Below are 27113 nucleotides of genomic sequence, written 5' to 3'. Positions count from 1 at the left end.
TTTGCACTTTCTGCAGTGGATTAATTTATTTTCAATGAACTTTTGCCAGGCCCAATGATTTAATATGGTCACTGTTGTTTTGAAATGTCTTTTTAATGTCACTACAATGGCGTAATTTAGCCAGACCATGTCTTATACAACATGAGTGCACACAATGAAATGTGTCGCCTTCTTTACTAACCATTGATATAATGATGTCAATGTCATATAAACGAGAAAAACATGTACACCTTTCAATCATTCAATACACTAAATATATAGTTGACCTATAATTGCTTATAGTTTCTAAGAAAAAGACATAATCAAGAAAACTAAGTATTGACCAATTAACCATTAAAACGAGGTCAAGGTCAGATGAACCATTCCAGGCAGACATGTACAGCTTACAATACTTCCATACAACAAATTTTGTTCACCTATTGATTAAACATTGTAGTTTAAGAAAAACAGACTGAAACACAAAAACTTTACAGTGACCACTGAACCATGACACCTGCCAGTTGGACATGAACACCTTACAATCATTCCATACAACAAATATAGTTGACCTATTGCATACAGTATAGGAAAAAAACACCAAAACATAAAAATATACCTTTAACCCCTGAACCATGAAACTAATCAAGGTCAGATGACACTTGCAGTTGATTATGAACACCTTACAGTCCTTCCATACACCAAATATACTATACCATTAGCTAATTGTATCTGAGATATGGACTTCAACAAAACTTAACCTTGTTTACTGATCCATGAAATAAGGTTGAGGTCAAGTGAAAGCTGTGACTGGCATAAAGACCTTGCAAGCTATGCACATACCAAATATCATTAGCATACTACTCATAATAAGAGGGAAGTTACCATTTCAAAAAATCTTCATTTTTTTTTCAAAGTAGTCCCTGAACCATGAAAATAAGGTCAAGGACATGTGGCAGACAGAACTTCTTAACATAAGGCTTCTATATACAAAGTAAGAAGCATCCAGGTCTTCCACCTCCTTAAATATAAAGCTTTTAAGAAGTTAGCTAACACAGTTGCTGGATCACTATCCCTATATCCAGCTTTCTGGGACAAAAGTTGCAGGCTCAACAAAAATCACTGATTCAAACAAGAAATTCTCTGAAACTGACATGATGCTTAATTTCTTGATAGACAACATAATTTGTTACGTTTGGAGGACATGTTTTTCAACAATTTTTTGCATTCCCATGGGAACCCACTGTGGCCCTATTCTGATTTTTTTCTTATTAGGCCGACTTCATACAGGAACTTCTTAAAAAGAAAGAAAAGAAGTAAGCAGTCCTTTAACTTCACTTTTTTCTATATAGTAAATGTTCTCACTAAATAATTCAAAATTGAGTGACTTAAAAGATCTATCCCATCGAACTAGAGATAAAGGATACAACAGATACAGTTAGGTCTGGGTTATATTTGAATAACATGTAGAAATTGTAAATAAGGGTCAGTTAAAAACAAAAAATTATGCAAAAAGAGAAGATTTTAGCTTCCCAATTGTGAACTTTCCATTTATATGTACTGACATTCCAGCAGTGCCTGGATACATAGTATATATTCTCAGGGTTGTTTTTCCAATCAGGATTTTCTTGATAGAGGCTTGCTGCTCACAAGGAAGCTATTTAACCAAGAGTTCCAAAAGGTGACGCTGAAATCATCCCTTTGTAAATTTTACAGACACCATCAGAAGTTGGTTGACTATTGTGGAATAACCGTTTCACAGAATGAGATGATAGAGGATATGTTCCCTATGGCGTAACTACAATCTCGTTTCCTTTCTGATGAATGTGACCTACCGAAAAAACATGTATTATCCGGTGTGTTCTTACATGAGCAACACAACAGGTGCCACATATGGACTGGAGCAGGATCTGCTGGGTAACTACCCTTCTAGAGCACATGAGATCACCCCCAGTTTTCCTGCTTAGTCTTTATTTTTTCTATATTGTGTTTCGTGTACTATGGTTTGTCTGTTACTATTTTAGCTATGTAGTTGTCATTTTATTTTTGATTTAAGATTTTGAATGTCCCTCTGTTATCTTTCGCCCCTCTTTTTAGGAGACTACAAATAGCCCCAAAATTAATAAAAGAAACAGCCACAAAGACCATCAGGTCTTCAATACATCCAGCAAGACTAATAAAGGCCAGAGGCCCCTGACTTGGGACAGGCGCATAAATGCTGCAGGGTTTAACATGATTTGTGAGATCTCAACCCTCCTCCCTCTAGTATACTTGTCTCATTGTCAATAAAACATCAACCTATTTGATATCAATTATTTCCTAGTGAACATCTTCCTTTTTTGGCAGGCACATTGCAAATTCACTTGGTCTTGTACAGATTACAGCTGATATACTCCACAATAGATAAAATACAGTCATGACATTTTTTATATAGATTAGACTGTTGGTTTTCCCGTTTGAATGGTTTTCCACTAGTAACTTTTGGGACTCTTTATGGCTTACTGCTCGGTGTGAGCCAAGGCTCCTTGTTGAAGGCTGTATCTTGACCTATAATGGTTTACCTTTATAAATTGTTACTTGGATGGAGAGGGTCTCATTGGGACTCATACCACATCTTCCTATATCTATGAGTCAACTATAAAAATTTGAGAACAGCACGTTAAATAATTCCATACCTCTGAAGTGCTTTTCTGGATTTACCTTCATCAGGAATGCTCAAAACCAAAAATCTGAGGGATGTGTAAGTACCGAAACAATGTAACAACTATATGACAAAAACACCTTTATCAAGCAGAGTAACAACTCTCAATTTTTGGAGTCCAAGTTTTAATAGGACCCTTACTTCATCTAAATTGACTAGGACAGCAAGTTTTGATGATTTAGGTCTGGTTCTCTATGGGTACTCCAGATTTCCCCCACAAATAAAATCTGGCCACCATGATATAGCTAAGTGTGCTTAGTGCCATAAAATACCAACAATCAACCACCAAATCTACCTTTAATTACTGTTCATTGTGCTGGCATGACCTCTCCTATCACATGTTTACAGGCTCAATTCATTAACTAAACTCATTTTTTTTTTACACAGAAAATATTTCTTATTAAACTAATTCAAACATTTGTGTTCCATCGAAATGTCATTCAAAATTTGAAGTAAAAACGTCCATTTAAACGTATCTGTCAAAATATGGAATATTTGGGTCTTCTTCGTTCTTTTCTAATTCAGATTCATCTGGTGCAAGACACTGTTCTACCAACATTCTTGTTATATCACCACGTTCTTCAGTAAACACTTGTAATTCCTCAGCTGAAAGAGAAAAATTTCAAAGCATTAAATAAATTATACCAATTAAAGTTTGTGTTGGAAAATCTGAAACTAATATACTGTAAAACTTAAATGTATTGGGGGAGCTGTCTCCTGGATCCTGATTCTACAATGGACACCAAGCCCATTAAACCTACAATGGCAGCTGGGTGATAGTTCATGGGTTTCCACTATTGCTATTTTGCATTTTGTGAAAAAAATAAAAATGTGGTGAAAAAAAAGTCTTGGTGTTAGAATTTTTTTTGGCAAAAGAATTATACTTTACCACATAAATTACCCATCTTGTTTAATTATAATCTAATCATTGATAATTAGGAACAGCATTGTTATTTAAAATATACAATAGATCTCTGCTCTATTTATTGGTCAATGAACGTATTATTAACACTGTAGTAGATGGACTCTATCCAAAGGAGTTCCTGCCATAAAAAATAGAGGCTCTAAAGAGCCTGTGTCGCTTACCTTGGTCTATGTGAATATTAAACAAAGGACACATATGAATTCATGACAAAATTGTGTTTAGTGATGTGATGTGTTTGTACATCTTTAATGAACATTCTTGTTGCTTATAAGTATCTATCTATAATGAATATCTATACTCTGTTGTTCGGTAAGAGGCTATATAAATCTGACATAAATTCTTAGTCCTGATCAATTTACACATGTTCTCATAGTAAATATTTCCTGATTACTTGTTGAATACCTTTTTTTTCATTTTTTGGAAGTGTCGCTCCCATCATGCTTCAGTGATTCCCTATATAATCAACTAAATTTTTCCAACAAATGTGTTGCTGTCTCATTAAGGTTCTTTAACTAATGTTCTTATTTATTGGATTATACTTTATATTTTCTTTATTTAAAAATAACTCACGGTTTAAAAGTTTATTCAAAATACACTCAGACTCAGAATTCCTGAATAACAGGAGTGACAAATACACATATATTTACAAAATTTTATTTAAAAATAAGAAATTGTTTTTTTTCTTTAAACTCACTAATTCATTTTCATATTTCTGTGGGTTTCTTTATAACTTCAACTTGAAACCACATCTACTAATAATGTTTATATATATACATGTAAACTAGGATAGAATAATAGACTATTATCAGATAGATTGAATGGCTTAATTACTATTATATAGCGTGTTTAGGGTGTAAGCTTGATCCAATAGATAAAAATAAATTCTACATTTGAAAATTTCTCGATCGACTGATGGATTTTCACAATTCATTGTAATAAATATAACACTTGGGATAAAAACTAGAGGCTCTAAAGAGCCTGTGTCGCTCACCTTGGTCTATGTGAATATTAAACAAAGGAAGCAGATTGAAAATTGACTACAAAGGTCAATAACTCCTACAGGGGTCAATTGACCATTTCGTTCAAGTTGACTTATTTGTAGATCTTACTTTGCTGAACATTATTACTGTTTACAGTTTACCTATATCTATAATAATATTCAATATAATAACCAAAAACAGCAAAATTTCCTTAAAATTACCAATTCAGGGGCCGCAACCCAAAAACAGGTTGTCCAATTCATCTGAAAATTTCAGGGCAGATAGATCTTGACCTGATTAACAATTTTACTTCATGTCAGATTTTCTCTAAATTATTTGGTTTTTGAGTTATAAGCCAAAAACTGCATTTTACCCCTATGTTCTATTTTTAGCCGTGGCAGCCATCTTGGTTTGATGGCCAGGTCACCGGACACATTTTTTAAACAAGAAACCCCAAAGATGATTGCGGCCAAGTTTGGATCAATTTGGCACAGCAGTTTCAGAGAAGAAGATTTTAGTAAAAGATATATAAAATTTACGAAAAATGGTTAAAAATTGACTTTAAAGGGCAATAACTCCTAAAGAGGTCAACTGACCATTTTGGTCATGTTGACTTATTTGTAAATCTGACCTTGCTGAACATTATTGCTGTTTACAGTTTACCTATATCTATAATAATATTCAATATAATAACCAAAAACAGCAAAATTTCCTTAAAATTACCAATTCAGGGGCCGCAACCCAAAAACAGGTTGTCCAATTCATCTGAAAATTTCAGGGCAGATAGATCTTAGCCTGATTAACAATTTTACTCATGTCAGATTTGCTCTAAATGCTTTGGTTTTTGAGTTATAAGCCAAAAACTGCATTTTACCCCTATGTTCTATTTATAGCCATGGCGGTCATCTTGGTTAGTTGGCGGGGTCACCGGACACAATTTTTAAACTAGATACCCCAATGATGATTGTGGCCAAGTTTCAAATAATTTGGCACAGCAGTTTCAGAGGAGAAGATTTTTCTAAAAGATAACTAAGATTTACGAAAAATGGTTAAAAATTGACTATAAAGGGCAATAACTCCTAAAGTGGTCAACTGATCATTTTGGTCATGTTGACTTATTTGTAGATCTTACTTTGCTGAACATTATTGCTTTTTACAGTTTATCTCTATCTAAAATAATATTCAAGATAATAACCAAAAACAACAAAATTTCCTTAAAATTACCAATTCAGGGGCAGCAACCTAACAACAGAATGTCAGATTCATCTGAAAATTTCAGGGCAGATAGATCTTTACCTGATTAACAATATTACCCCATGTCAGATTTGCCCTAAATGCTTTGGTTTTTGAGTTATAAGCCAAAAACTGCATTTTACCCCTATGTTCTATTTATAGCCATGGCGGCCATCTTGGTTAGTTGGCGGGGTCACCGGACACAATTTTTAAACTATATACCCCAATGATGATTGTGGCCAAGTTTGGTTAAATTTGGCTTAGTAGTTTCAGAGGAGAAGATTTTTGTAAAAGTTAACGCAGGACGACGACGGACGACGACGACGGACGACGACGACGACGGACGACGACGACGGACGCCGGACGCCAAGTGATGAGAAAAGCTCACTTGGCCCTTCGGGCCAGGTGAGCTAATAAAAATTAGCCATGTCAATGATCTGAGGAGAAGTTATCTAGTAGATCAACTGATAAACACAAGAAATGAATATCTATTATTTGTTGTTAGGTAAGAGGCTATATAAATCTGACATTAACTGTTAGTTCTGATCAATTTACATAATTTATAATCATGTTCTCAAAGTAAAGATGTGCTGAATATTTGTTGAATACCTTATTTTTCATATTCACAATTTAGTTACAATTGTTTATATCTTTCAACTAATCAGAAATAGAAACTTGTTAATTGCGTGAAGACGTGATATGTTTCGGTCAATAAACTATCTACTAAATCTATGAGTGTATTGGATTAAATTTAAATTCAATTGAAATGAACATTTCCTTATACATAAACAAATAAGGGCCTCTCCAGGAGTTAACTTGTCAAAAACTGTTTTACTGGTGTCTGAGTATCAACATATAATGTGTTCAGTATTTTACCAAAGAATGACATAAAATGATCGATATGCTTATATATGACAGCAACTAAACAACACAACAAATGAAAATAAAGGTCAACATTCTTATAAATTGTTAAAACACTGGACTACAGGGTGTCAAATTGTCAGGTACAGTGGCGGATCCAGACATTTTCATAAGAGGGGGCCTGCTCCAGTCATGCTTCAGTGATGCCCTATATATTAATCAACCAATATTTTCCAAGAAAAACCCTCTTAATCCACCTATTAGGTAAACTTTTGAAGTTCCATACAATTAATATTGATTCAAAATAATTTTGAGGTTGCCAAACAAAAGTTAATCAATCATAACTTGTTATAATTGGGGTACTTTAAAATGTTGTTGTTGTTGTTGTGTGGCTGTCATATTCAGGGATGGGGTAATTGTAATCTGTAATCGTAATCGATTGTAATTGATTACATTTTTTCAAGTAATCGACAGTAATCTGTAATCGAAGACATTTTCGATTACATGTAATCGTAATTTAATCGATTACAGCAAAAAATTGGGTGTAATCATCAATTACTTTTCGATTACATTTCGATTACTTTAGTAAAATAGTTTGATGAAAAACAACCTATTTCAGAGGAAAATATGTATGTTATCACTTTGAAGTACAAATGAAATATTATACATCAACAATACTTGAGAGTAAAGCTATCTATTGTCTCAAGCTGCATTATGAGCAACCAGACCCCCTACCTAAATTTACTTTATATCTAGCTTTTTAAAACAAACGGATGTATGTGCTTGTCAATAATTGAAGCCAAGAGCTTTAATATTAAATATTAAAATAGATTTGAAATAATAAAATAGGTCTTAAATAAGAAATGTGTCTGTCTTTCGTTAAGTTCTTCACTACATTTTTAAAAGTGATAAGTTTATTTGCGTTATATTTCCTGAAAACATCATTTTCAGTCAGAGTTGAAATTAAAGCTTATAATAGATAATCAGTTGATTTCTTAAATGTTATGATATACATGTATATAAATTGAATTAAAAAAGAATAAAAAATCCTTTTAACATTAATGAACCAATGGCAATGCGTTGCAATTCTTTTTAGAAATAGATACATGTATCCCTTTTACACTATTAATATATTTTGTATATAATTTTATGGGGAGAAGTCAACAAATCTTGACAATATTCTTGCCTTTCCTAATTAGATGATCAAAGTCTTCTAATCAATAACAAACAAAGCTTGTTTTTATTTCAATTATCTTATGTCTAATTAAGAATGAAATTTACAGTATTTAGCCCCAGGTTATAGATTGTACTCCAGTGGCAGTTAAATAATCTGTAATTAGGGTGGTTATCCAAACAAAAGGTTTAAATTATGCATGTCATTATAAAAAATTTGATCTTAAAAATTAGCTGAACTGATTAATTATTCTATTATTATTTTTATATTTCCTTAAACATTATAATTAACTATGCTAAAATATTTTTATTTAAGAGTAAAAAACAAAAAAGCTAACTGAAGTCAGTAAGAAAGCAAAATTTATGAAAAACAATTAGTTATGAATAAGTGATTGTTGCAATTCAATGACATCTTTCATTTATGTTGAAAGTAAAAATTTCAAGATTTTTTAAATATTTCTAATCTTCATTAAGAGATATGATTTTAAAAAACAGCTATTAACTTACAATTTAGAAACAATGCTTTAAATGATGCATTTGGTAAGTTCTTTATAATTTCCACTATACAAATGTTGAGCAATATAATTGTGTTTATACATGTTATTTTTTTGGTGAAATGTTGAGCATGTAATTGACAGTAATCGATTACATACTAAAATTTGAGTAATCGATTATTAATCGATTGCACAAAAATCCTTCATGTAATCGATTATTAATCGATTACATTTGCCAGTAATCGTGCCCATCCCTGGTCATATTAGGGTTCATATTTATTGGAATCCTTTATATTTTCTTTATTAAAAAATAACTCACGGTTTATTTAAAAATCACCCAGACTCAGAGTCCCTGCATAACAGAAGTGACAAATACACATAAATTTAACTGGATAAATTCACAAAATTTGTTTTCTATTTCTATGGGTTTCTTTATAACTTAAACTTGAAACCTTACCGGAATAATGTCAGTCATTAAATTCCGCCGATCTCCGTCTAATCTCTGATTGCTACATAAACGCCTTGATAGGCTATACATAGGCCACAAAATTATTCAAGTTACTTTAAACCACATCTTTTTGTTTTTATATGTGTTAAAGGGGCACTAGCTACGATATATATAAAAAAATAAAGTATGATTTTTTTTAGATCAATCATTAATCAAATTGGAATAATGAAATAATAATTTGCTTTTAGCAATCAATTTCCTTTAATTTTGTTGAAATAAGCGATTAAACATAATTTTTGACTGATTCGCTTGCAAGTGAAAACGTCATCATCATTCTAACCGGTATTCATGTGAACTTCAAGTTAACCCCTAGCTAGAGATTGACAACACATGCATTGTACGTGTACTGGTTATTTAAATAAAAAGAATGTCAACAATGAAAGTGAAACTACGGTAAATCATTTGATTACTAATTCGATGCACATAAAATCATTCTTATATGGTTAAAAACAATTAGAAACATCTATTTTTAATCTATAAAATAAAATCAAACAGACCTATAAAAATGCAATTGCACGTGTTGTTTTAATCTATTCGTATCTTTATTTTTGTTTACATCGCTTATATGGTCATCTGAGGTCAAATCGATAGTTAATTAGATGGTGTCTGGACTAAAATACACACGAAACGAACCTATATATTATCTACCCCATGCTCTGTAAACTGTTTATTTTAGACTTTTGATAGTTTGGATAAATGTTTTACATTGTTATAAACCAAATATGAGAATTTGAGTCAAATCGGTTACAATGAATTTGACAGCTAGTGCCCCTTTAACTAGGATAGAATAAAGACTATTATCATGGAAGTAATATTTAAAAGTTTAAATATTACTTCCATGATCAAATAGATAAAAATAAATTCAAACTTCCTCGTTATTTTATTATATCATTTTCAGCGTTAACATTAGTGATTGGAGAAGTTGCAGCGGAAAGATGCAGGTCTTCAATGAAAGAATATGATCCAGAAAGACAACTGTGCTGTGATTTTGGAGTAGCATCCATATTTAATGAACGTGGACAGAAGTTAGACTGCTGCAGTGGTAAGGTTTTTTTTTTTTATTATAAAACTGAATGAATATTGATTTTTTTTATAAATTTCCTTTTATGTAAACAGGAACTCTTCAAATTGAAAACAATTATTTTCTAAAAAAATTTACTCTTGAATCTCATTTTCAGAAACTATGTCAGGTTTTTATGAGAATAATATCTCATTCAAACAAATTAAAAATAAATTGCTTTGCTGAGCGCAGCTGGATATGACCGCAGAGGTCCAACCATGAGCAGTTGACAAAAGTGCAAACAATTTTCTAGCTTGATACAGGTCTGAATTGGATTGTAATTAAAAATATTTGACTCAATAATAGGTTTCCAACACAGAATAACTACAGTCAAAGAGCTTAAAATTGGTTATATGATTTGAATTTTAATATATTCAATTTTTTGCTTTTGTGCAATATACACTATGGTGTTGAGAGTTTACCCTAATCCACCTTTTTCTGGCAAACAAAAATATTGGAAGAAATTTTCTTTTTAATTTTTGAAATCTTAAGATTAAAAATTGTCCCCCCCCCCCCCCTTTTCCAAACAAACAAACAATTCCTTCACTCAAGATATGGTCAAAATCTCAAATTTCCAATGGAGTTTGCACCATAATTACCAATTTAATAATATAAAAGCAGTGTAAGGGAGGTAATTCAAGAAGTTAAGCATTGCATAACATCAATAAACAAGAGGCTGTCACAACAACAGCAAACCGGATTTATTAGCATTTATTTGTGTCCTGGCAATATCACAAGAACGATTACTGATGATTGGTGAAAGTGAAAATCGTCAATATCAATTTTGACCTCTATTTTTGTCAGTATCAACATATAAAATTTGAAAAGCTTAGATTGAATAGTTCGTGAGTAAATGCAACAACGTGAATGGAAACACCATTTTACGATCTTTCAAGAACCATAACTCCTGAACGGTTAAAGTCAAAATCGTCATTTTTGAACTTGACCTCTATTTTGTCATCAGTAACAACATATTAAAATTTGAAAAGATTTGGTTGAATGGTTCATGAGTTAATGCACGGACACGACTGGAAACACCATTTTTCAATCTTTCAAGAACCATAACTCCTGAACGGTAAAAGTCAAAATCGTCATTATTGAATTTGATCTCCATTTAGTCATCAGTAACAACATTTTAAAATTTGGGAAGCTTTTGTAGAACAGTTCACGCGTAAATGCACGGACACAACTGGAAACGCCATTTTACGATCTTTCAAGAACCATAACTACTGAACGGTAAAAGTCATAATCATCATTATTGAACTTGACCTATATTTTGTCATCAGTAACAACATATTAGAATTTGAAAAGCTTCGGTTGAATGGTTCATGAGAAAATGCACGGACACGACTGGAAACACCATTTTTCAATCTTTCAAGAACCTTAACTCCTGAACGGTAAAAGTCAAAATCGTCATTATTAAACTTGACCTCCATTTTGTCACCAGTAACAACATATTAAAATTTGGGAAGCTTTGGTAGAACAGTTCATGCGTAAATGCACGGACACGACTGGAAACGCCATTTTTCAATCTTTCAAGAACCATAACTCCTGAACGGTAAAGTCAAAATCGCCATTATTTAACTTGACCTTCATTTAGTTGCCAGTAACAACATATTAAAATTTTAAAAGCTATGGTTGAATGGTTCATGAGTTAGTGCACGGACAACATTTGATTGCGGCACGCCCGACCGCCCGCCAGACTGCCCCCCAAATCAATAACCGACATTTTTGTCACAAAAATCCGGTTAAAAGCACACACAAAATCTATAAATAACAAATAAAATCTATACTTTCTTTCCTACTTTACTTTAGAAAGAACATTTAATGTTGAAACTGAGATATGTTGCCAAAAGGATGTGTTCAAAAAGTTTGCAGAAGACGGGAAAGAACAAAGCTGTTGTGGAGCTATCCAGTACCTAAAGTCAGAAAAAGTCTGCTGTAACAACATCTTGTATGAAAAAATAAATGGTAATATGGTAACTTATGCCTCGGTCACATGTACATTTAATTCGAATGCGAATCTTATTCCCTCATTCATGTTCACACATGCTTTTTTTTTCATTGGAATTGATTCGAATTAATCAATATGGTATGATATTTCATGTCTTCTTTGTTTTTTTCACAGATATTGATGCCCTTGTTAAAAGATCAATCTATTCATTTCAATCAAAATAAAAGCTATTTAATTTTTTTACTTTATCTGTTGAAAGGATTATTTTTCATTGCACTATTTCCAATGAGTGTTTATAGAGTTTTGATTTTATTTCTATCACCAGGAATCAATAGTTGTTGTGGTTCAACACCAATTGACCAAAAAACAACAACTTGCTGCAGTGATGGAAATGGTAATAAAAAGTCACACAGCATAGGAACTCATAAGAAATGTTGTGGGGTTGAATATTACAACAAAACAACGCATTACTGTAATAGCAAAAAGAAAGGCATAGTCTTACCCAAATTTAAATCTTTATGTAACAACACTGAGTATGATATACTGAAACGCAAATGTTGCTCTGGAACCTTATATAATGTCAGCGATAGTGATGAGCAGTATAAATGTTGTGGCACAAAGTTGTATAATACAGTCGAAGAACAATGTTGTGATGGAAGTTGGACCCTACCACATGATGCTGAGTGCTGGGGAAAAAGTAATTTTCTATTTACTGCATTTAATAATTGTATTCCAAAATAGCTTTAAAGAAATATACAGATTCCTTTATGTTTTAAACCCTGGAATGAATGCATACACACCTATGTTGGATGATGATCGTTATTGTTTTTGCCTAATGCTCATCACTTTAAAGCTGTCTTGAGGCAGTTAAAATGACAAGCGAAAAACTATCTAACTTTGGCAGGAAACAGGCAATTTAAGTAAATAAAGATAAGATATGCTGCCACATGCAGGGAACTCATAACCTCTTGATTGTTGACAGGCTACTGATACTGTGGACTTGATCAACATATAGGAAAATTGAATAATCTCTTTTTTTAAATGCAACATTTCTTGATAAATATTTTACTCAGAACTTTTTGGAGCATTAATATGTAGGTTGGAAAGCAAATATATTTTTAATCATCTAACATGTCTTACAGACCACTTGAAGGGGTGACTTTTAAAATGGTTAACTTAATTTTGAAAATTCATTGGCAGTTCCAGAACTTTGCATAAAAGGGGGGGGGGGGGGGGGGGGGGCTCCAGTCATGCTTCAGTGATTCACTATATAATCAACCAAATTTTCACCATGAAAGGGGGGGCCCAGACTCCCAGGATCTGCTTATGGAATTATGGGTCTGATTGCTCAATGCCGACAACTGCATTCAACTTAATCTACTTACTAATCTATTTAATTGTAGGTAATTTGTATCCCAGTAGTCAGAATGAGCTCCCTATTAACATTACATCAACAGTGGCGTGGTGTGGGAATGGATTGTATGACAGCCAGTACCAAGCATGTTGTGGGACTGTGATATACAACAAATATTCTCACGAGTGTTGTCACCCTGGTAAGTTCTAATTAAGCATGGCAAAAATCATGCTGATCAATACAGAATTTGAAAATTCAGTACTTATATGAGAGTAGAAATGTGTGTCAGGTGTCAAACAGTCATTTTAGGCTACCATTAGCTTCAAATTGGTTAAAATTTTACCATGAATTGTCAAGGGTCTCAAATAGTAATCTTTACAGTTATTTTTGGAAAAAATTTAACATGATTTCTCAGTAGATTTTTTATCGTCTAAAATTTAAGATTTTTTTTGGACAAAGATTGATGGCTGCTCAATGTCCAGCAGCATATGTATATGAACAATCAGGATGTGAACAAGTTAATGTAATATGCATATTCACCCTGCTTTGTACTAGACCGACACTCTGAGTCAGATATTTAACATGCTAACTCACAAGCTCTTTGAAGGTTTGAAAATTAACAAGTTACTCATCAAATTGACAAAACATAAACTCAAGCTTCCAAAAATAGTTTATTTATTAACAGTTTGTCGTATGGAATCCCTAATCTAAATATAATGCATGCAGATTGGATTTTATATGATTATTTTTATTCTAATAACAGGAGGTGACATTATTGTTAAGTCTACTGAATACAAATGCTGTGGAAAAGCCCGTTATAACAGCCATCAAGATGTTTGCTGCACAAAACACAACTTCTATGGTGAAACATTCAAAATAATTACAAAATCTGTTGAATTTCATGAAACTTGCTGTGTCCCTTCTGACATTGAGAAAAGTCAGTCCTATTCAAGTATTACACATAGATGCCAGCTAGGTGGTATAATTAACAAAACTGATATGTGTGGTAGCCACCCATACTATGAGACCTCAGACTTATGCTGTGGAGGAGTTTTTGATAAGATGGGATTAGAAGAAGGAAGAGATTGCTGTGGAATCAAAAGTTATAACAAGACTACAAAAATCTGTTGTGACAACACAATTTACTTAAAAACAAACAAACAGAGGTAGGAAAATAATGCATCTTAACAGGGCTTCCAGTAACATCACAATTTTCCATCACAGAATGCAAACATCCATGGTGTGGAGTGTTGAAAAAATGTAAATAGGCAATAACTATAAAATCATAGAATGGTGGAAAAATCAAATACTTTAAAAAAAGGAATAAGAGACAACTCCCCACAAGAGATCAAATGACAGAAATTTACATTAAGTCAGCTATGAAAGGGCCCAAAAAGACAAATGTTAAACAAGTTAAACGAAAAAAATATTGGCTAATTTATGTACAAAAAAATGAGGGAAAAAAAAAAATACATGAAACATGTAACACAGCAACAAAAAAACAACCATTGAATTACTGACCCCTTATTTAATAGGACTGACACATACAAAATGTGGCAAGATTTTACTAGTTATACTAAAGCTTTTGAAATTCACAACAGACACAGAAAGACTTCGTCAGTATGGGACTAAAAAAGCTTAAAAATAAATTTCTTAAAAAATAGATTTGAGTCAATGATAATCAAATGCAAGTTGTCAATATTTTAATACATTTAATCATTTTTTGTTTTTTGGCATTTTTTTTTATTGTAGAACTTTTGTCAAACACAATCTGAAATTAAATACTGACTGACTTTAAAATGTTTAAAATTATATTTACAGCTGCCATCAAAATAGCACAGAGTTTGTAGATGAGGTCCATCCGACACTACATAGGCATATAGACTATGGAATATGTTCTTACTGTAACTTACACACCATAGAGGATGTCAAACTATTTCTAGAGTCAGCTTCTAATCTATGTAAACAATTTGGTAAGCTTAAAACAAATTACTAGATCTGATAGAAAAATGCCAGGATTATTTTTTAACTATTATTATAATGTTGAATACTGCCTTATTATGCAAAACTAAATCAAGTATTTGTAACAATACATAAAGCACTTAAATCATTTGACATGCTATAAAAGGACCACAAAACAAGATGTCTGAAGAAACATAAAAATGAGAATGTAAATTGGGAATGTGTCAAAGAGACAACAATCCAACCTTAGAACAGACAACAGCAGAAGGTCAGCAATAGGTCTTCAATGCAGCCAGAAACTCCCGCACCCTGAGGCGTCCTTCAGCTGGCCCCTAAACAAATATCTATACTAGTTCAGTGATTATGGACGCCATACTAAACTCTGAATTATACACAAGAAACTTAAATTAAAAATCATACAAGACAAAGACAAAGGCCAGAGGCTCCTGACCTAGGACAGGCGCAAAAATGTTTTGTCTTTTCTAAATATTTTACAAAAAAATACTATTTGAAGAATTTCCAATATTTACTCATTTTCATAGTTGGCATTTATATATATAAGATAAAATAATAAGCATTTTTTTTAAAAAGTAAGAAAGACATACATGTATTTGCTTTTAGAACAACATATGTTAACTAAAATTATTTCGATTATAAAAAATATTTTAATTAAATTTTACTTCAGTCCTGAAGATTGCTAAATTAAACACATCAAATGCTGGTAACACCACGAAAGTGGATGGTTTCATACGTAAAGATTTGCTCTCTCAGGAAACTTTTAAAAAACAAAAGATTCAATTCCAAGTACCTTGCACATGTCAACTGAACACAAGACCAATTATCCTTCTAACAGATCTGAAAGATTATAGCAAACTTTTGAGATTGGGTGACAGTAACCTAATTATTCCATGGAGCAAAAGTGCAAGTAATTACCTGCAGAAAAGGGCAGCACAGTGTGCAAAGGACACAAATAAATTTGCCTTGGAAACAGTGGCTGGGTTCAAAATATCTATTGAATATACAAAACCTGAACTGAAAGGAAAAGACAGGTTATAACATCTCAAATTAGGTCAAGGAATTAAAATTATCCTTGTTTCCAAGCAACTTGAAGTTTTAGACATGTTAGATATTATAACATGTATAATAACAAATAAGTTTGCCTTTGCTTATCAAGAAAATAATTGTGACTTCCTGGTGATAACAATGCAAATATACTTTCATAGGACTCAAGCCAGATGTTAATAATACCAACCAATGCTTTGCCAATTCCCATTTAAATTGTATAAAAAGAATTTTAAAGAGAAGAAATGAATTGGGAACTGACATCCCAAACAGATTGTAATTAATAAGTCACATTATTTTTGTTTTAAATCAAGCAAAATTAAAAAAAAAACCCACTACTGTTAGAGAACTGGCCAACATAACTATGTCAGAAAGATGCAAATTCAATTTGGTAAAGCTAGTTTAATTATACATTTGTACTCAGGTTGTAGGATGTTGAAGATATTTGATAGGCAGCATGACAAAATATATGTCGAATCTTAAAGACTAAATCATCAGGTTCTAAACTTTATATAAATATTGTTTTGTTTGTACTGACAAATATTGTTATGTGTTCGCCTTATTGGACTGTATAATGGCCTATTTAATAACTTCTCATTTTGCCATGCATTAAGTTTGTCCATCTCATATGTGTATTAATCTTATTTGAATGTTAAATGGACTATTTATTTACTTCTCATTTTGCCATGCATTAATTTTGTCCATCTCATATGTGTGTTCGCCTTATTTGACTGTAAAATGGCCTATTTAATAACTTCTCATTTTGCCATGCATTAAGTTTGTCCATCTCATATGTGTGTTCGCCTTATTTGACTGTAATTTGGCCTATTTAATAACTTCTCGTTTTGCCATGCATTGTTGTAAATATACATGTTTATAGATGTAATATTAAGTTTTTATAAAATGTTTTGTATTATCTTTAGACTTTATACACTGCCATTATCAATATCATTAGTTTATGTGCATCTCAAACATGTCAAATGTGTGTTTGCCTTATATGACTGCAAAATGGCCTATTTAATAACTTCTCATTTTGCCATGCATTGATGTAAATATACATGTTTATTTATGTAACATCAAGTTTTTATAAAAAAGTGTTTAACATATTTGGTTTTCTTTTATTTTTTTGTACATAAATTGCTCATTGTTGAAGGCTTTTTTGTGACTTATAGTTGTGAAAGTCTGTGTCATTTGGTCTCTTGTGGTCACACAGTGAAGAATTGTTTCATTGGCAATCATACCAAACATCTTTTTTATAATTCAGATCCTTGATTGTTGTGGTTCAAAACCATAACCCAGAAAATGAATCCCAACCTTCCTTTTGTACAATTTCAGAGCGATCAAAATACTAATACACAAGTTATTATCCTTTCACTAGAACAATGCTTGTTTTGGACCTTTTTGGGTCCCTAATTCCTAAACAGTAGGAACCATCATCCCAAAATCCACCTCAACCTTTCTCTTGAGGTATTGAACCTTCTACAAAAAAAAATTATAGGGATCCATTCACTTTAACTAAAGTTATTGTCTGGAAAAAAAATGTGTCTTTGGACGATGACAATGCAGATTACATCATACCATTATACAATCCAAAAAAAATTTGCAGTCTTATATAGAGATTGATATCATAGACAGGTAGCACTAGATTTTCACATAGGTTGATATTAACTTTGTTATGTGCTTTGAATTATAATTTTTGATCTCCCATATTCAATAGATATTTACCTTGGAAGTTAAATGCAGGGAATTTAGAAAATTCTGCTTCTTTTCCTTCAGCAACTCCAAATTGAGTAGCAACTTTCTTCATTTCTTTATCTAAATTAGCCTGTACTGATGGATCAACATCTGGCATTTTACCCCCTGCTGACCTATTAAATATAATAATAGGTTATACACTGAAGGTGTCTTATATTTTGCACTCTCTAAAAGATGTATCATATCACAAAATATGAAGTACAGCCACCAATCATTGCCAAGACAGAGCATCAGAGTGTACAAAATGTAGCAGTTTATAAGTTTTTAAAGTGCTTTGAACTTGTATTAAACAACTTCAATCAATCTTTGGTATTGTAGAGGGTCTGGATGGGGTGGCACGGGGTGGGTAAGGAAATAATTTGTATTTCTGTAATCTTTAAATTGTTCACTTATATTTTTTTTCCATTATACTTTTGGAACACAATTCTCTATTCTTTATATTTTAGCACTCCATTAGTTTTTTTTTTTTTAATTTTTGACTATTTTTGACTATATTTAATATTCTGTAAACTCCATCTAGACCCTTAGGGATTTAACTATTGATGGCAGATCTTGGGAAGTCTCTATTGAACATGTTGAATCTATACACACTTTTTCAAGACTAAACATGATTTAGACCTTGACATGAGGTATAGACGACTTTAGTTTTTTTGTCCTTTGGTAGCTTTCTCACTGACATGATGAGGTACAAATGCAGAAGGTCAAATCTTCACATCAGTGTAGTCTTGAAACAAAAACATATATATGAATGTGACTTACTTGGTCTTTTTATCAAATTCCCTAATTTTCTGGATAAATAGCTGCTGTATAAGGTCATTTGGATCACCACTAGATTTCTGTTTTTGAGCTAAAACGGAACATGATGAGATATTTCTTCTAACATGTGGTGCAACACAGGACACTGTCGATCTCAAAACACGAGCAGCCAACATCTTGTTCTACAATATAAAGTAAGACTTAAATAGAACATACATGATACATGACATATATTACATACTACTCTTTTTTAATTTTTTTATGGGAGTATTTTCAAAGTTTGTGTTGTCAGGTCGGCTAGCTAGGGTGTATGTATTTTGATTGTGTAATACTGAAATTATTACGGTAAAGGATATGGATTATGTGTATTAATGCATGACAAAAACTTTCTACATTCACTTTACAAGACCTAGAGAAAGGAAAAACACTTTTATTGTTGTTCTTCCTCTCAAAAGTTAAAGTATATATACATGTAAAGCCTTCAATATAGAGCACTCACTCCAGCTTCTTGAGAATAGAAGAGACCGCTTACTATTTTGTGGCTAGGCCATAATAAATAATAGGTTTGTTTGCCCAAACACTACCTACCCAGAAAAAAGCTGCCTACTCAAATTCTTTTATTGTCGTGATTTGAAGAAGTTTTTTTTTCAATAAATAGGCATGAAGACTAATAAACACCTGATACTTCAAATTTTTTTTTTCAAAAAGAAAAAGAAAATGCCTACCTACCCACTGTCTCAACCTTTGGGTAGGGTTTGGGCAAACCAAAATATTTTTAAGTGTTGCCCTAGATGTTAACAATACATCTGCACATTGAAGAACATAATGTTTATAAATTATATCAAATGTAAAAATAAATTTATTGATTTTAGCAGATGTGTATATTTTAAAATTACACACAAAACTAGAAAACGATTTATCCCCCCTTAATTTCCAGAACGTTCCATTAATAATTATTTGGAGATTCAGATTCATTAAATTTTACTTTGATTGATGCAAAAGTTTATTCAAGGTAAGGATTTGTATACATATATGTAAAAATTTGTAGCACTGAGTAGAGATTTCATTGCAAAATTGGGTCTTAAAGTTGAGATGGAAATGAATTCTTTTTCAAAGTTTAATCGAAAAAAGAAACTTCCGCATCATAAAGTCAAAGGAAAATGCATAGATGTCTGAAGTATTGAGATTTCCGTAATTAGTGATATTTTTCAGAATTCAAATGGTCTATCAGCATGATGGGGGTCTCATTCCTGTATCCCACTTACTGTTTTGTCAGATTCCTGTATCCCACTTACCATGCTTACCTGTTACCATGCTTACACTATGTAAGTAAGTAATTCTCATCTTTTTGTTATGATTTACTTGGTCCCACTAGACCTCATTTCCCGTTTTCACGACACAATAATTTGACTTTCACGTGTAACGCATACAAAAAAACGGCAATCCCGTGTCACGCTTAGACCCCAATGGGACCCACCATGATCAGACATACATTGTAGTACTTGCAGAGTTTATTAATTATTCAGAATCTTAAAAGAAAGGGATAGATTGCTTTCTACTATCTAAATAGTCCTGTGGAACCTGAAATAATTCAGTAATCTGAATCACTGTTCATTTAAGCACTTTTAGTTTCAAATCATAACCTAAAATGAAGTGTCAAATTGTCATGGAATAAGTGCCAATGAGACAACTCACCATCCAAGTAAAAATTTGCAAAAGTTAACCGTTACAGGTCTTCAACACGGGGCCTAACAAGCTACATGTATGAGGGCCCCAAAAATGATGTGTGTAAAGCCATTCAAACGGGAAAACCAGGTCTAATCTATATAAAATAAACGAGAAAAACTCATGAACCACACCAACAATGACAACAACTGAATATCTGTATCAGTATCTGTTTTTCCCACTTCTGAATGTGGATGTGTATACCGGTACCTCGAATGACCGAAAAACAATTTTAATGTAATAGAACATATTGGTGACTTTTAAACATTGATTATTAAATAATAGTATGTTATCGATGTATTTAATGCCTTATAAATGATTTACAGAAAGCAGATAAGTTCATTAAAAACTTATTGAATTTAGTGTGTAAATCCAATATGGCGACCATGGAAATCACAATGGCTGCCATGTTCGATGTACACACTAAATTTAAAATGATCTTCATTAACTTATCTGCTTTCTGAAAATCATTTTTAAGTTATAAGATACATCGATAACATACTATCATTTAAAAATCAATGTTTAAAAGTCACAAATATGAACTGATATTAAAATTTCAAGTCTTATTTGGTCATTACAAGTTTTATTCAGATAATAACAGTGTTATTTGGGCATTTGTGTTACCTGGGTATACCTCACTGATTCTTTTATGCTATTGTGCGGCATCTAAGAATTTAGCTACATACATTTGCAAAACTCATCCAGCCAATGTGATGATAACAGTGATTTCATTTATAATACTTTGAAGCTTGCGTTTGTTTAGGCCCCCTTTCAATATCTTCAGACATGTCAGAGGAGTTGGTATCAGATTGAAAACTTTACATTCGAAATAGCCCTATCAGTATTTTGTGTACCCAGCCCCAACATATCACCTTGTAAAACCAAAATCAGACGCCATTTTTTGTCAACATAGATCGACCCAAACAACAACAAACCACTACAATATCTAATAACAGAGAAAATTAAGAATAAAGTTAACTCAACAAGTTCTTAAGCAAACCGAGGCTTATTACAGAAGGAAACAGGAAATTAAAACCTGTTGTGCTGACCGATAGCAAAGGCAGCATAAACCGCCATGTAGCAAACACCGCTGAACGAGATATACTCTGGTGGAACAAAAGTGGATCAAAAATAGAACAAAGCACAATTTGGCTAAAGAAAAACATTGCAAGCAAAATTATTAGACACGGCAACATTTGGCTATATGCATGGCTTGGAACATGCAATTTAACATCTAAAAACAGAAGATACATATCAATTACAAAAGAAAACGACGAAGAAGTAAACAAAATCATTGAGAAATACGAAGAGATTATCAAAATAATAGATAAATATCCAGGATCAAAAATTACTATATTAGAAACACCTATCTACTCTATTAGAAACTGGAACAAAAAACAGGGTCACAAAAATCCACACACTTTTGAAGAGCAGGACATAGAACTAGAGCGTCAACTATACACATTAAACGGAAGAATACGTGAAATAAACAAACGTATAGGTAGCCACTCACCTGAATTTTCCTCAGATATAAGCAACACCAGTAAATATCACTGTGGAAAAGACAGAAAACTCAAAACATCCAGAAACTACGAGTTCGGACTATATCAAGACGGGATACATCCAGGCGAGCTACTAGCAAAAAACTGGCTCAAAAAAATCTCAGAACAGGCCAAGAGAGATTGCTGGGAAACTGTACACAAACCACCATTAAAGTAAGTTCATTGCAGGCAGATTTAGTCAGCGTGGGTTTTTCCACACTACACTAAATCACTATGTTTGCAACGACACTTATTTTATTATTTGTACTTCTCACCATACCAACACAACATAGTAAATCATGGACCCATCAACAACTAGTCCAACAATTACTAAATGCTAAACTACACCCAGCCGGTAGAAGACCAATCTGCCTACCTATCTGCAACACCAAAACCATATACTTGCTCCTACTATTGATAACGCTTAGTGGAGACATCGAAACAAACCCAGGACCGCCAAAAAAAGAAACTGTATATCCCTGTGGTCTTTGCGAGCATCCAGTCACATGGAACTGTCGAGGAGTATGTTGCGACGGGTGCAACATCTGGCACCACAACTCCTGCATAGAACTACCCGGTATGTTCAAAAGATTATGAACTTCTAGAAAAATCTAATGTACAGTGGATATGCTGCAAATGTGAAAGCATGAACATAAGCTCATTCACCTTTAGAAGCTATGAATTAGAAACATCAAATATATACGAACAAATAACCGGATTGGACTACACCATGGACTCAATATCATCAGTCTTCAGCCCACTGAAGTCGAGCAGCCCAAAGAGTGGAAACATGTCATCTCACAGCAAGACACAATCATCCATAAACCAAAGGAAATCACATCTCAGTAGCAACCCTTATGAGATACCAGAAAAAACCAACCTCCGCATCATGACAATCAACTGCAGGAGCATAAAAGATAAAAAAACAAGAATTTGAGGCAGCACTCCACTACCTGAAACCAGACATAGTATGCGCCACAGAATCATGGTTAAAAGGAATAAAACCAGGATCAAATCCAACAAAAGACGCCATAATGTCAAGCGAAATATTCCCAACTAACTATAATGTATACAGAAATGACAGAGGGACCCTTGGAGGGGGTGTATTTGTACTTGTAGAGAAATCCATTACATCAGTCGAACAAACATCTTTAATTACTGATGGAGAAATTGAATGGGTAAAGATCAAAATTAAAAACAACAAAGACTTGCTAGTTGGATCCTTTTACATGCCACACAGAGATCAAAAGCACCTAAATGAACTGCAAAAGTCACTTGAGAAGGCCAGGACTAATGGGAACACCAATGTCATTCTAACGGGAGATTTCAACTGCCCTGACATCATATGGGACACTGCAACAGCCCTTGGATCAGACAGAGAAATCCAACAAGGACTAGTTGATATAGCTGAAACATATAATCTGACACAAATACACACTGTACCAACTCGTGAAGGAAACCTCCTAGATCTTGTATTTGTTACGAATCCAACTCTAGTTAAATCATCAAATAACATACCAGGTATATATCAGACCATGATATTATAATCACCGACCTGGAAACAAAAGTACACCATCAAAAAAGCTTACCAAGAAAATGCTATATCTACAAGAAGGCGAAATGGGACCAAATCACCACAGACCTTAAACACACCCTAGAGGAGGTCAAAGAAAAACATCACCAAGGAGCTGAGGTACATCAACTTTGGGACACCTTCAAAAGTCAGCTTCAAAAAACAATGAATACAAACATTCCGAACAAAGAGATAAGATCAAGAAATAACATCCCATGGATCAAACACAAACAGAGAAAAATGCTAAAGAAAAAACAGAGGCTATACAAACAAGCCAGAAAAACAAACAAATGGTCAAATTATAGGTCCTTCCAAAAGGAATGCAAGAAACAACTGAGGAAAGCAGAATATGAATATGTCAACCAAAACATCTTTGAGGGCCTAAACAACAATGACACAAAGCCGTTTTGGAAATACATTAAATCCAAACGCCAGGACTCAGGAGGAATAGCACCATTAAAAAAGGGAACTACTCTTGTCAGTGACAGTAAAGGAAAAGCCGAACTCCTACTAGAACAATTCAAGTCCGTATTCACAATAACATCAGACACTAACCTACCAACAACAAGAAAACGAGCAAAAATCAATATAACACCTCTAACGATCGACCAAAAGGGGCTGGAGAAACTACTAAAAAACACAAACCCTAATAAAGCCTCTGGACCAGACAACATCCCAAACCGCATACTCAAGGAATGTGCTGAACAACTAGCACCCATTCTACAAATCATAATGCAATGCTCGCTAGACACAGGTGAACTACCAAAAGACTGGAGAGATGCAAACATATCCAGTATCTTCAAAAAAGGAGACAAACACCTGGCAGAAAACTACAGACCTGTATCCTTAACATCTGTCATCAGCAAAATTCTAGAACACATCGTATGCAGGCATATTCTTAAACATCTGGAAAAAAACAAAATCCTAACCAACTTAAACCACGGCTTCAGGTCAGGATACTCATGTGAAACCCAACTCATAACTACCATCAACGACTTCTTACAAGAACACGACAAGGGACATCAAATCGACGTAGGCATATTAGATTTTTCAAAAGCTTTCGACACCGTACCACACAACAAATTATTACATAAATTAGATCAGTATGGAATTAAAGGAAATACACACAAATGGCTTAAGAACTTCCTAACTGCAAGATCAATGAGAACCACCGTGGAAGGCGAATCATCTGGAGAAACAACAGTCGACTCTGGGGTCCCCCAGGGCACAGTCTTAGGACCAATCCTATTCCTGTGCCACATCAATGACCTACCAGACAGTGTAACATCATCAGTAAGACTATTTGCTAATGACTGCCTACTATACAGAACAATTAAAAATAGCCAAGACCAACAAAAGCTACAAACAGATTTGGAACAACTAGAAGTCTGGGCCGACAAATGGGGAATGCGATTCAACGCCAAAAAGTGCTATGTTCTATCCATAAACAAAAAAGCAGACAAATTCTACACGCTTAATAAACACATCCTACAAGAAGTACAAGTGAACCCCTACTTAGGACTCCAAATCTCAAACGATCTGAAATGGAGCTTCCACATAAATAACATCAGCAAGAAAGCCAACGCCACCTTGGGCTTTCTTCGGAGGAACTTGAGGAACGTACCAGAAGCATGTAGGAAAGTAGCATATATGAATATATCCCTTGTAAGACCAACCATGGAATATGGCGCAACAATCTGGAACCCATATATGAAAGGGGATATTGACAAACTAGAACGTATCCAAAACAGAGGCTTACGATTCATAAAGAAAAACTACAGGAGTCGGGAAACAGGGTCCATAACTAATATGAGACGCCAGCTTGAAATGGAGACGCTAGAGGAAAGAAGACACAGCCTCCGTCTTATCCTGATTTACAAGGTGGTTGAGGGTCTGGTGCCGGCTCTACCAGCCGACAATTTTGTCATACCAGCAAGACCGAAACGAACAATTAAAGCCAAAACTTACTTAAACTGTGAAACTGACAATATCATTGAACGTCAAGTTATTAATAACACCAGAGGACTGAAAGTACCAAATAGCAACAAACCACAGTACAAACATTCATTTTTTGTGGAAACAACTATTCACTGGAACATACCTGTCAACCTGTGATGATGAAAATGCAGGTCATGACCTGCATTGAAGAATCAAATCTCAGGTCATAACGCGTACGAACTTTTTCGAGCAGAATTTCAGTATTAATGGTATATTTTCTTAAAATGTAAATCAAAGATACCAAAACATCAATGCATTTTCACTTGGTTAAGTCATTTTAAATTCTATTAATTATTATTTTATTGCACTTTATAGATTTGTTTTAAAATTTGGGTAACACAGTCTTATGTTGTTTGCTGTTTGAGATGATGAAACACTTCAATTTATTATTGAAGTGTAAGTGTAAACTTTATATCGTGTATAAAGTGTAAGTGTAAACTGGCTATGTAATTTTTATCCTTTCCAACTCACTGTCATGACTGTACTTGGAAATTAGACTATGATAAAATATAGTAATACAGTCAAAGGAAGTATAAATGTAAAATATAATTTGCAACTATTTTTTAAAAATTATATAAAGGTATAAAAATAATGAAAAGTTATTTTTCAATATGTCATGTATGTATTTGAATTTTATATTTCGATTATTAAATCTTTTTTACCCATAAAACGTAAATATAAGGAATAATTTTGAATGGTGACAAATAAGGGGAAGTAAATCTTGGTTGAAATATTTTTTTAAACCAATAGTGCAATTTATTTACGACCTAAAGCCAGGGTGTTAATCAACAGTGTGTTTGACACCAAAGCTGTCAAGTGAAGCCATGCACTTAATGGGTCACTTAATTTGACAGTTTACATAGCTAGATGAACTTTCTGTTCATGGAAGAATTACGAATTTGCCGGTATTTCAATTGAATATAACTTATGAAATCAATCTCAAGGCTAAGAAATACGGGTGAAATATGGTCATTTTCGGAATTCCCGGGTTATTTCAATGACCCGGCGGGTGATCCGGGTGATCCCTCAGAATTGTGAAAATCTCGGGTCACACCCGCAGAATACGGGTCAGTTGACAGCTATGCTGGAACCAACTACCAGATAAAGTTGTGCATGCAGGTTCTGTAGAGGCATTTAAGACCGCTCTACAAGAACACCGCCCATAACAACTGCGCTCTTCTCCACTGTGTATAAAAGGCTTAATAGGATTCTACACGTACCACTACAGATACAGATACAGAATTTGTGTGGTTGGTCTGTTGTGCATGGTGTGTTGAGTTTTGTGCTGACCATGGGCATTGTATTTTGGTAATACAGCTTTATTATGTATGGTACTATGTTTAACAATTGAGTGCATTGCAGTACCCATATTACTGTCCGTTTTAAATGTAAGAAGGGCTACAATAAAGGTTTACTAATCATGAAAACATCCAGCAACCTTAAAAGTGTCTTGTTCTCCGCTGACCTTCAGTTACACTGGTTCTTGGACCTCAAAACGAATTGGGGGAACCAGTCTCATTCC

At 33.4% G+C, this 27113-nt stretch overlaps 2 protein-coding genes across 2 annotated transcripts; one reads left to right on the top strand and one right to left on the bottom strand.

The window, feature by feature from the left end:
- Positions 1-3030: 3030 nt before the first annotated feature.
- On the bottom strand, positions 3031-27113 carry LOC134721226 (ATP synthase-coupling factor 6, mitochondrial-like). Its single transcript, XM_063584037.1, has 4 exons — positions 27030-27113; positions 18758-18936; positions 17969-18111; positions 3031-3283 (listed from the first exon to the last, which is right to left on the bottom strand). Exons 2-4 carry the CDS (start codon positions 18928-18930, stop codon positions 3144-3146), a joined length of 456 nt encoding a protein of 151 aa, XP_063440107.1. The 5' UTR covers positions 18931-18936; positions 27030-27113; the 3' UTR covers positions 3031-3143.
- LOC134722233 (galaxin-like) lies at positions 12151-16853 on the top strand. The gene is made up of 5 exons (XM_063585844.1): positions 12151-12562; positions 13269-13418; positions 13983-14385; positions 15041-15192; positions 15867-16853. The coding sequence occupies exons 1-5, from the start codon at positions 12151-12153 to the stop codon at positions 16235-16237; spliced, it is 1488 nt and encodes a 495-aa protein (XP_063441914.1). The 3' UTR covers positions 16238-16853.

This window comes from Mytilus trossulus, chromosome 6 (assembly GCF_036588685.1).
Source record: "Mytilus trossulus isolate FHL-02 chromosome 6, PNRI_Mtr1.1.1.hap1, whole genome shotgun sequence".
NCBI lineage: Eukaryota > Metazoa > Mollusca > Bivalvia > Mytilida > Mytilidae > Mytilus > Mytilus trossulus.
This window is presented reverse-complemented; position numbering and strand designations above follow the sequence as displayed.